Here is a 10,970-nt window from a genome sequence, read left to right on the forward strand (position 1 = left end):
AGCCCACTGCTCGGCAAGCCATGCCCCCACAAAAAGAGCATCCAGTCAGTGTTGTAGGGTCTCACTGACAAATGTGGACAGGCAGCCAAGTATCTCCAGGCTGATGAGGAAAGCCTGCCGCGGAAAAGACAGGGACCAAAACAAGCAGACCCGAGAGAGCAGAAGGAAACTTTAGAAAGAGCTGTATTTGATATTCACAGAAAAGATACTGCTTCCATGAAGTGAGAATAAGATGCCTTGAACAACAATAACAACCACAAAACAATGAGAACAATAAAGAGCTATTAGAAATTAAAAACATAACAAGCAAAAATTCAATAGCAAAATGGGAAGATGAAGAAATCTCCCAGCAAGCAGGACAAAAAGACAAAGAGATAGAAAATAGAGAAAATAAGAAGATAGCAGTTTGAATCCAGAAGGTGCAATATCTAATAAATAGGAATTTCAGAGAGTACAGAGAAAATTTCTGAGGAAATATGATTCCCATCCACAAATTCTATACCCAGAAAAACTTTCCATCAAGCATAAAGCCATTGGCATAAAAAGGACACATTATTTAGTTCCCATGTCCCCATTCACATGAGGCTACCAGAAGGTTCCCTTCTCCAAAATTTTAGGGAGTACAAGTTGGAAGAAAACCAGGGATCCAGGAAACAGGGGATCCAGCCCAGACAAAAGCCACAGGAAAGTGTGGAATGATGCCTGTGCAGAGGCTTAGACAGTGGATGTGCTAGAAAGTGAACGTCCAGATGGGAGCAGGAGGCTACCGGCTCCCGGAGGGAGATCTCTAGAGTAAATATGGAACTGATAGTGGGTGACCTCGTGTGGTTGAGAATCAGGAAAAGTTATTGCAAGGAGCTTGACATATCTCTTGGAGCATTCGGGGGAAAATAGCAAAATAAGTATACAGGCATACCTTGGAAATACTGAGAATTCAGTTCCAGACCACCACAATAAAGTGAATATCACAATAAAGCAAGTCACACAAATTTTTGGGTTTCCCAGTGCATATAAAAGTTATGTTTACACTAGACTGTGGTCTATTAAGTGTACAATAGCAGTGTCTTTAAAAAATTATGTACATACCTTAATTTAAAAAATACTTTATTGCTAAAAAAATGCTACCCATCATCAGAGCCTTCAGCGAGTCATACTCTTTTTGCTGGTGGAGGGTCTTGTACAAACACAATATCTGCGAAGCTTCATGGAATGAGATATACCTGTATAGAAAAACAAGCAAAGGAAAATAATAAGACAGCTATGAATGAAGGAAGATGTGTAATCATAGTACACTACTCAGCTCAGCAGAGAACCATACATGGTCATAATACTATAAACACTGACTAGTGATTTAACCAAAAATTATGATAAAGTCATATCAGGAAGATGGAGAGATGAGAAGTGGGGTGATTGGGGTGCGAGAGAGCCAAAGCTTCATCTAGATCAGTAGGAAGCCATTTGATGTTGCCTAAAACAGGTACATTAAAAAATAGCCATTCTGGGGCTGGCCTGGTGGCGTAGTGGTTAAGTTCGTGCGCTCCAGCCTCGGAGGCCTGGGGTTTGGGGGTTTGGATCCCAGATGCAGACCTACACACCACTCATCAAGCCATGCTGTGGCAGCGTCCCACATACAAAATAGAGGAAGATGGGCATGGATGTTAGCCCAGGGCCAATCTTCCTCAGCAAAAAGAGGATTGGCAATGGATGTTCGCTCAGGGCCAATCCTCCTCACCAAAAAAAAAAAAAATAGCTGTTCATGATCTAAGTCAGTCGTTCTCAATCAAGGGTGGTTTTGCCCCCAAGGAGACATTTTTGATTGTTTTAGGGGGGTGGGCGTGTTATTGGCATCTACTGGTGCATTAGTTTCCCATTGCTGCTGTAACAAATTACCACAAACTTAATGGCTTAACACAACACAAATTTATTAACTTACAATTCGGGAATTCAGAAGTTCAAAATGGGTCTCACTGGGCTAAAATTAAGGTGTAGGTGGACAGTGTTCCTTCTGGAAGCTCCAGGGGAGAATCTGTTTCCTTGCCTTTTCCAGCTTCTAGAGGCTACCTGCCTTCCGTGGCTTGAGGCCCCTTCCCCCATCTGTAAGGTGCATCACGCCACTGTTGCCTGTCCTTCTCTGACTCTGCCTCCCTCCTCCACACTTAGGAACCCTTGAGATTACATTGGGCCCACCTGGATAATCCCAGGTGCACTGCTTATATTAAGGTCAGCCGATTAGCATCCTTAATCTCATCTGCAACTTTATTCCCCCTTACCATGTAAGTAGTCACAGGTTCCTAGACATCTAGGGCAGAGATATCTTTGGAGAGGGGCTATTATTTTGCCTACACAAATGAGTAAAGGCCAGGGATGCTGCTAAACATCCTACAGTGCACAGAACAACCCCCACAAACGTCAATAGTGCTGAGATTGAGAAACCCTGATCTCAGGTGAGAGGTGAGTTAGCTGGGGCTTTCTGGCTGGGAGGGGGCATCGGGAGTCCCCTGGGGAGCTGAAATCTTTTCTATCTTGCTCTGGGCTATGGGTACACAGGTGTATGCATATGTAACAAATGTAATTGTTACAATGTGCACACTTTACCCAAAGTATGTTATACCCCCTTAAAAGACCACCAATTTTTAGAAAAGCAGTGAAATTTATGATTTAAAGATGTGGGAGTAGATACTCGAAGAAACAGCTAGCTGAAGGAGTTGGCAGCAGTTGCCTCTCAAGAGCAGGACTGGGATGTGAAAGGCTGAGGAGGGACAACTTTATTTTCCCCTTATACTAGCATTTATATTTATAATGTATGTTACCTTAATAAAAATTAACAATTAAAAAAAAAAGAAGGGGCTGGCCCAGTGGCGCAAGCGGTTAAGTGCGCGTGCTCCGCTGCGGCGGCCCAGGGTTCACCAGTTCAGATCCCGGGCAGGCACCGACGCACTGCTTGTCGAGCCAAGCTGTGGCGGCGTCCCATATAAAGTGGAGGAAGATGGGCACGGATGTTAGCTCAGGGCCAGTCTTCCTCAGCAAAAAGAGGAGGATTGGCATGGATGTAGCTCAGGGCTGATCTTCCTCACAAAAAAAAAAAAAAGAAAGAAAGAAAAACAGGGAGATTTGCTCATTCACTGCATCCTTAGGACAGAGTTCCTGTTGGGGGCCAGGCTCTGGGCCTTGGGTTGGGGCCGTGAGTACAAAGCAGACGTGGTCCCAGCCCAAGGAGGGTTTGGTCCGGTTGCAGGGGAAGACGGTGTACAAATAGTCCAAAGCCATACCCAGTCGGCTTCTAGGAGGGGCTGTTGTGCAGATGAAGGAGAGGCGAGCCCAGAAACGAGAGTCAGTTCTCACGGGCTATGAGGATCATCGCCTCTTCCCGCAATGGAGCTGTGGCTCTGACCCTGGTGGAGGGAGGGTGGGTAGAGGCCTCTGTCACTGGGCCCTTGGGCTCAGGGCTGGGCGGGGCATGGAGCCCCTCCTCCTCTGCACCCCAAATTGGGAGCTTCCAGGGACCATCAAACTGTTCTGTGCTTTGCTGCCCTGACCCAGCCCTGGGCTCCCTCCCGGCACGCCCTCTGCACTTCCACCTGACAGGCACCCCACTGTGGCCTCTATCCGCTGCCTGCGCCCTGACACTTTCAGTCCTTTGGTCCACAGCCATAAATAAGCCAGACGAGTGGCTGGTACTTAACCTTCAGATGCTGAACACATCACTGTGCAGGGCATTTTTTTCTTTGCTCAGCATTGCGTTTTCGAGATTTATCCACGCTGTCACTTGTAGCTCTCTTCAATTTTCTTTTTGTTTTTTGAGGAAGATTGGCCCTGCACTAACATCTGTTGCCAATCTTTCCTCTCTTTTTTCTTATTCTTTCTCCCCAAAGCCCCACTACACAGTTGTGTATCATAGCTGTAACTCTTCTATGTGGGACGCCGCCTCAGCATGGCTTGATGAGCGGTGAGTAGGTCTGCACCCAGGATCCAAACTGGCAAACCCCAGGCCGCCAAAGTGGAACACACGAACTTAACCACTACGCCACTGGGCCAGCCCTCTCTTCAATTTTCTAACAGAGACCTCCATGACACTATAGACCACAATTGATCAGTTCTCATACTGATGACGTTCTCCCCACAGAAGCTCCCTGGGCCACTTCCAGGGGCGCCCTAGACCCTCCCCAGGCTGTGCTGCAGTCCCCCGGGGTTACTGGGGCATCTGCATCCCCTTAGGAGGGAGGGGGCGGCAGCGCCAGGGGACCCTGGCAGCTGTCGTCGTGATGTGCCACCCGCCCACCGCACACTCCAGGAGGCTCTCGAGGCCAAGGGGCCCCAGGGGAGCATGGCAAGGCTGGCGAGGGGGTGGCTTTCCACATGGCCCCCTGGTCCCTGCGGTCCTCCAGGCCTGTCCAGGGCCCCACAGGCACACAGGCAGCTCCCTCTACACCCCCTACCCCCCTAGTCCCTGCCGTCACCCCTCCATCACAGTGTCCTCACTGACAGTTTAGGGGGCTGGTCAGCCTCTGGAACAGCAACAGCAATAGATAGTAGCCACAACCATTTATTGAGCGCCTACTGTATGCCAAGCACGGTGCCAAGACCCACGCCTGGATTATTAATGCTTACAGCAAGCTGATGAGGTGGCTACTATTATTATTCCATTTACAAATGAGGACACTGAGGCAGGAGAGGCTGAGGCAGGTACCCCTCCCCACACACCCACCCGCATCGAGCACAGGGCACTGAGCTCCAGGGCCCCTTCTCGTGGGTTCTGTGGGGCCTTTGAGGGGAGGGCTACTGCTGCTTCTAAACCTCCCCAGGGAAGCGCCCGAACCTACTAGGGCCCTGAGGCCTCAGAAGCAGGGGCCATCCTCTGCACCTCCAGCCCCCCTGTTCCCCTCTCAACACAGAGTCCTGAGAGGAAGGGCAGGCCCAGACTGTGTTCACCCCACCCCCAGAATCACCTCTTCCTTTTTGCTGAAGAGACAGGCAGAGGGCCATGGTAGGTTTGCATGGAGAACTGCAGCTGAGGTCTCCAAACTGGAACTCTCGGCTGGGGGTCTAGGTTTGCCACTCCCCCACACACACACTGCTAACCCTACAGGTGATCTGGAACAAGTCAATTTTCCCCATGCTTTCGTTTCCTCATTGGTAAATGGAATCAATAATTGTCCCCCCTTGTGGCATTATTTGGAGGTCAAAATAAGATATTTCAGGATCCCTGGTGTCTGGAGTCTAGAAGGTGCCCCATGAGTGGTGTGGTTGCAGAGATGTGGGGGGAGGTTCGATTATTTTGAGGGCTGAATCCTCCCTGGGCTGAGACTCAGGCAAGAATGGGCCAGCCCTGTCCTCCGGAAGGGGTTTGTTAAGGCCAGACAGGCACAGAGGAATACTCTGGGGGATTATTCAGACAAGGGCCATTTAAGTAGGGTCCTGAAGGACGAGTAGTTTTCCTGGTTTAGAAGGAAGGAAAGGACATTCCAGGCATAGAAGTGGGCAAAATCACCGATTGTTTGGTAAGGCCAAAAAATTAAGGCTGGCCAGAGAAAGTATTCTTAGGGAGACCACAACCAGACAGGAGGCTGGACGTCGGCAGGGCCTTATCCTAGCCAAGCCAGGGCTAGAGGTATGAGAAGAGGCTGACTCTTTATTCTGAAAGCCTTGGGGAACCACTAACCATCTCAGGGAGGGCTTGATGTGGCCAAAACTGTGGTTGCAAGCATCCATCCTACTACAGCTGGGAAGTGGGTTGGTGGAGAGAAGCTAGGGGTGGGAGAGTGTAGAAGGAGTGTGGGGACAGATTTGAGAGCCATGTTAGATGACATGGCTGAGGGACAGTCCTCAGGGGAGGAGACACAGAGGGGTCTGGAAGGGTGCAGAGGGCTCCCACCAATCAGCTCTCCTGCTTTACCTCACTTGGGCTCTGCCTGCCTCCCTGTCTTTGCTCTGCTGGTGCCGCACCCGCAAGAGCTCTGGCTAAGGGAGCATCTCCCCGGCTCTGGCAGTTCCTCTCCTGAGGGACGGGGAAGCAGAGCAGGCTGAGAGGAGGGGAGCCGGGCGCCCCCAGCGGAGCGTCAAGATGAGTCCCAGTGCTCTGGTAACCCACCTTCCGGACCCAGCAGCCTGGGCTCCTCTTGTCTCTCCATCCCTCCCCCACCCTCCGGGAGCCCAGCGGGTACCGCGGGGGCGAGCGGGGCGGGGCCACGGAGCAGTTATAGTTGGACCTGCCCGGGGACCAACTCCTCGCCTGTAGCCTCCTGCGCTCTGGCTGCCCGACGCCCCGATTCCGCCGCGCGCCCAGATCCAGCTAAGCCAACTCCTGGCCCGCCCCGCCGGGCAGCCATCAACATGAGCACCCTGGCGCGGGGCACGGGGGTGCGGGGCCCGTGGCGGGGAGCCCCTGCAAGCCGGCCGCTATTCGCATTGCTGTTGCTTCTGCTGCTACTGCTGCCGCTGCCCGCCGGCGCCTGGTACAAGCACGTGGCGAGTCCCCGCTACCACACGGTGGGCCGCGCCGCGGGCCTGCTCATGGGGCTGCGCCGTTCGCCCTACATGTGGCGCCGCACGTTGCGTGCCCCAGCTGGACCCCTTGCCTGGGACACCCTAGGCCTGGGCACGCACCCCCCGGGGCCGTCTGCCAGAGACACCCTCTCCCCGGGACCCGCCGTCCGCGATGCTCTCCTGTTTCCCTCCGGGGTTCAGGGACTGTGGGAAGCGCGACTCCCCGTCAGTGCGCCCCGGAGCCCGCGCCCGAACCCGAGCCGCGGCTGGGCGCCGATTTCTGGACCTCAGCGGAGCAGGCCAGGTACGTGGAGAGAAGAAGGGGGCCGAGACGACAGCGGGCGAGGGGGTTTTGGGAGACCTGCGCTCGGAGCGCACGTCCGCGTGCCCACGGGGCACCCTACGACCTTTTCATCCTCACTCTGCACCGAGAAAGGCTTTCCCAGAGCAGTCTCTACCTTTCTATCCTGGGGGCGGGAGTGGAGGGCGCATAGCCTTCTTCCCATGGTCCTGTTCTATTCTTTCCAGAGCCTTCAGAGAGTCTCCCGCACAGCCATGGTGTGCGCAGCGAACGGCCTTCGCCGGCCCCCACCTCGCCGAAGGGCCGTCATGAGCGCAGCCTCTGCCCGCGGCGCCCCCGCGCCTGACCCAGGCGGGGTCGCTTCGGCCTCCAGGGCGCACAGCTCCTGCCAGGCCAGGCCATTTGGTCAATAAAACCATCCTGGTTCCTGCGCCCCCGCGTGCGACCCTTTTCCTCCAAGATGTGTACTTTGCCATCTAGCTTCGGGGTGCAAACAGCTGCGCCCACGCCCTGGCAAATGTCAGGAGCCCTCCTGGCCAGGGAAAGGTCCCCCCGCTGCCCGCTCCACCCCAACCTACTCCCCCTGCCCTTCCCCCTGGCCGGCAAGATCTGTATGTCCTTGCAGGGCAGAAAGGGGGACAGAGGCACTGCTGGGGCCTGGGTTCCTTTCTCCCTTCTCTGCCAGTGCTGCCCCTCCTGTTTGGGGGTGGGGTCATCAGATCAGGTCTCAGGGTCCCCCAGGAGGGGAGGGGTCTCCCATGGGGGCAGGAGCAAGTCAGCCCATGAGTCCTGCTGCCATCCACCAAAGTGTGCAGGAGGAGGAAGGCAGGGATCTGCCGTACCCATGGAGCCAGAGCCCTGACCCCAGCCTCCCAGGAGCCCCACAGTGTGCCCCCTCACTGTGCCCCCTGGCCAGGCTAAGGAGAGTGTCCTCCCCGAGAGTTTCCTCCTCAAGACCTGGCAGCCTACCTAGCCTTTCCCCCATCTCCCAGCATTCATGTTAAACCTGGATCTCCTTGGAACCCTTCCCTCCCCTCAGCCAAAGGTGTCCAAAGAGGAAGTGGGAACCCCTTGGCCCCCTTCTTCACAGCCATTCTCTCCACCTCTTCCCCCCTCTGCATTTCCAGTTATTGGCTCCAGCCCCCATGTAAACGTACTCTGCCATCTTGAATAACAAGGACCTCCCTCCACCTGGGCCCCCTTCCAGCTCCCCCCTCACAAATGTCTGGGCCCCACCACCCTCCTGGTCTCTCCTCAGCCCTCTTCAGTGTGGGCTCTGACTCCCACAACTGTCCTGGACCTTGAAGCGCCTAGTCACTGTGCCCTGATGCTGTCTACCCTTGGAGCCCTCCTTGGCCATGTGGCAAGGTCTCCCCTTGGGGCACCCAGCAAGGGATGGAGGAGGTGTGGTCCCATGTCTGTCTAGCCAGCTGGCTTTGGGAGGCCCATGTGGAACCAGCCCCCACACCCCCCCGTTGGCCTCTGGAAGCCCCCACTTCTCCTCACTGGCAATTTTTTCTGCTCTCCTGGATGCATCCTTCTCCCCATGTGGTCCTCTAATGTGGGGACTCATTTTGATTCTATGGACCCCTGAATTTATTTACCCTGATCCCACCCAGTTTTTTGCCCCCAGGATCTGCACTGGGGGAACAGGTGGTCACAAACCCCTCATTCTCCTCTCCCCGAGCCCACTCCCACCCCTGCTCCTTGCCGAACTCAGTCTTTCAAAACATGGGTGTCCTGAGCTTGTTACTCCCAATGCACCTCAAGGGCTTCCCACCACTGATGGGATGAAATCTATGCTCTGGGGCAAGGCCACAGGGACAGGGGGCCCTGTCCCCCAGTCTCATTGCTCCCTCCCTTTCCCCACACAGCCTGCAGGAAACTCTGGGCAGATTCCAGAACAGCTCCCTGGTCCACCCTGAAGGAGGACTCCAGGGCCCCAGGCCAGTTTCAATGCCTCTCCTTGGGCTGCCCCAGCCCTGGGCCTCCCCTGGCCCAGGTACACAGATCCCTGTTTCCAGGGGTCTCAGCGATGTTTCCCCGGTGCTCTCCAGCGCTTGGCACCAAGTGGTCCTCAAATGTTTGGTCACAAGTGCCGGGACACTTGGTGAGGGGCTAGGTTTCATGTTGCCTGGAGGAACCCTGGTCCAGATAGGTTAGTGCCAGGTCCAAGGTGAAGGAGCAGAGCCAATTAGGGGCTCGGCAGAGGCCCGGCTTCTCTGCCTACACCTCCGTGGCACTCCTACGCCCCTGCAGTGCAAGCAGCCCTAGGGCGTCAGCCTCGCCGCAATCGCCACCCGGCGAGGCAGGGCTGGACCGAGTCGGAGCCATAGGGGCGGGGCCTAGGGCAGCCCCTCGGACGATGCCATCCCACCCAGAGCCGGGAGGTGGCGCTGCGCAGCTGCTCTTTCGGGCTACAGTCACTGCTCCGCGCCTCCGGCGATGGGCGGGCTAGGGGCGGGCCGAGGGCGGGGCCACTCTGGTCCTTGCATTCTCTCTCTCCCCCCCTCCTCCGTCCCCTCCCCTTCCCTCCCCACCTCGTCTCTAGGTATCTTGTTATCTCTTCCCGTCGCTGTGGTCCCGCCTGCTCCGATTTCGGGCTCTGAAGAGAGGCCTGGTGTAGTCTGAGGGAGGAGGCCATAAGTGAGGACTGGTCATCCCGTGGAGCCATTGATGCCCATTAGGGAGGAGGTGCCGGCCTGGGAAGCTCTGGGCCATTACCCGGGCGTCAGGCTAATGGCTCCATCCCCGAGACGGCCCCCAGTCCTTCCTCTGGCTGTGACCAAGCTTCTGCCCACCGCCACATCCCAGAGTCCCCGCCTAGGCGCAGGCTCCGCCCCACCCCTGGGGGCGTCGCAGCAGGGAGGTAGGTTCAAAGGTCAGAGGAAACTCCCCCTCCCTCCCCCTCCCCGCAACAGGATCACGGGGGCAAGCCCTCCCTAGGGTGAGCCCTCCCGGGGTGAGCCGTCCGACAACCCCGGGGAGGGAAGCAACGAAAGATCCACTATCCCTCTGTCCCAAGGCTTGCGCAGCAAGGTGGCAGGACAGGGATGAGGGCGCCAAGGGTGGGGATCCCCCAGACCTCTGACCACCTCCGACCCGACCTCCTCCTGGCCGCTGCTGGCCTCACTGATCAGCTAGCTCCCTAGCACATTCCCCAGCGACCCTGAACAACTTACAGCCCCCAACACCTTTCAGCCCACACTCTGGGCCTTTGCCCTCTGTCCCTTTGCTTTGCTGCCTTTGCCCCTTTCTCTGTGCCTCTCGCCTCCATCACAGCGCCCCACGCCTGAGGCCAAGGCCAGAGGAAGAGGCCTGGGGGAGTGTGCCCAGGAGAGCCACTGGGCCCCCTTTCTTCACCTCTGTTATCCCAGGCCCTCCATACTGACCCCATTCCCTCCCTCTCATTCCTGTGCGCCCTTGGGAACTGTGACCTGCAGCTCTTCCCTGGCTGCCCTTATTTACTCTGTTGCTGTCATCCACTTCCTTTGTTATGCCCCCTTGTCACTCTAATGTTGCCTTTGTTACTCTGTTACCTTCCCTGCTACTTCCTCAGCTCCTTTTCTGCTTTAGGGCCTCCTTTGTTATTCTGGGATGCAGTGTTCCTGGCCCCTGTGACCACATGCCCCTGGCTATCCCTCCCTCCAGTGGTGTTCTGTTCCCATCCATCTTCACCCACAGGCTGAGTCCTGGGCTGCAGAAGGCGGTGAGGGCCCAAGGCTGATGAGGAGCATCTGTCCTACGGAGCGGGGAGGAGGTCTCCAAGCCTTCTGACCCAGGGGACCAGGGGACCAGGGGACCAGGGGCCCCTACCTTCTCGACCCCCCAGCCTGGGGGGTCTCCCATCCCTCAACTCCAGTGTGGCCCTGAAGCTACAGCATGGCACATTCTGGGTGGTCCTGGTTGCTATGGGGTGACCCCTAAGCCCCACCTGCTGTGGTATATGCTGGGACCGCACTGCCCGCACCCATCCTTACGGCCTCCAGGGGCAGCAGCACCAAGTTGGGTCCAGGGAGGCCAGCCACAGGCCAGACAGGCAGCCTCTGGACAGGCAAACAGACAGATGGAGGTGGCCAGCCAGGTGGGGGCCTATGGCAGCATCAGCCAGGAACTCGGAGGTGGGGGTGGGGGAGCAGCCATGCAGCTTCGGCCTAAGTGGCTTTTAGGGGCAGCAGCTGGGGTG

The 10,970-nt window shown here is 56.2% G+C and overlaps 1 protein-coding gene and 1 long non-coding RNA gene across 2 annotated transcripts; one reads left to right on the forward strand and one right to left on the reverse strand.

The window, feature by feature from the left end:
- Nucleotides 1-1,087: 1,087 nt before the first annotated feature.
- On the reverse strand, nt 1,088-9,572 carry LOC147913515 (uncharacterized). Its single transcript, XR_015556471.1, has 2 exons — nt 9,325-9,572; nt 1,088-1,220 (listed from the first exon to the last, which is right to left on the reverse strand). It is a non-coding gene; the product is annotated as an uncharacterized LOC147913515 (long non-coding RNA).
- Nucleotides 6,005-7,214, forward strand: NPW (neuropeptide W). The gene is made up of 2 exons (XM_087449188.1): nt 6,005-6,787; nt 7,012-7,214. The coding sequence occupies exons 1-2, from the start codon at nt 6,331-6,333 to the stop codon at nt 7,128-7,130; spliced, it is 576 nt and encodes a 191-aa protein (XP_087305314.1). The 5' UTR covers nt 6,005-6,330; the 3' UTR covers nt 7,131-7,214.
- Nucleotides 9,573-10,970: the final 1,398 nt, after the last annotated feature.

Source organism: Ceratotherium simum, chromosome 26 (assembly GCF_057802395.1).
Source record: "Ceratotherium simum simum isolate JZ-2026a chromosome 26, ASM5780239v1, whole genome shotgun sequence".
In the NCBI taxonomy this organism is placed as follows: domain Eukaryota; kingdom Metazoa; phylum Chordata; class Mammalia; order Perissodactyla; family Rhinocerotidae; genus Ceratotherium; species Ceratotherium simum.

Coding starts and splice junctions, on each gene's coding strand:
- NPW (XM_087449188.1), top strand. CDS start 6,331: ATGAGCACCCTGGCGCGGGGCACGGGGGTGCGGGGCCCGTGGCGGGGA. Junction 6,788..7,011: donor ACCTCAGCGGAGCAGGCCAG/GTACGTGGAGAG, acceptor TATTCTTTCCAG/AGCCTTCAGAGAGTCTCCCG.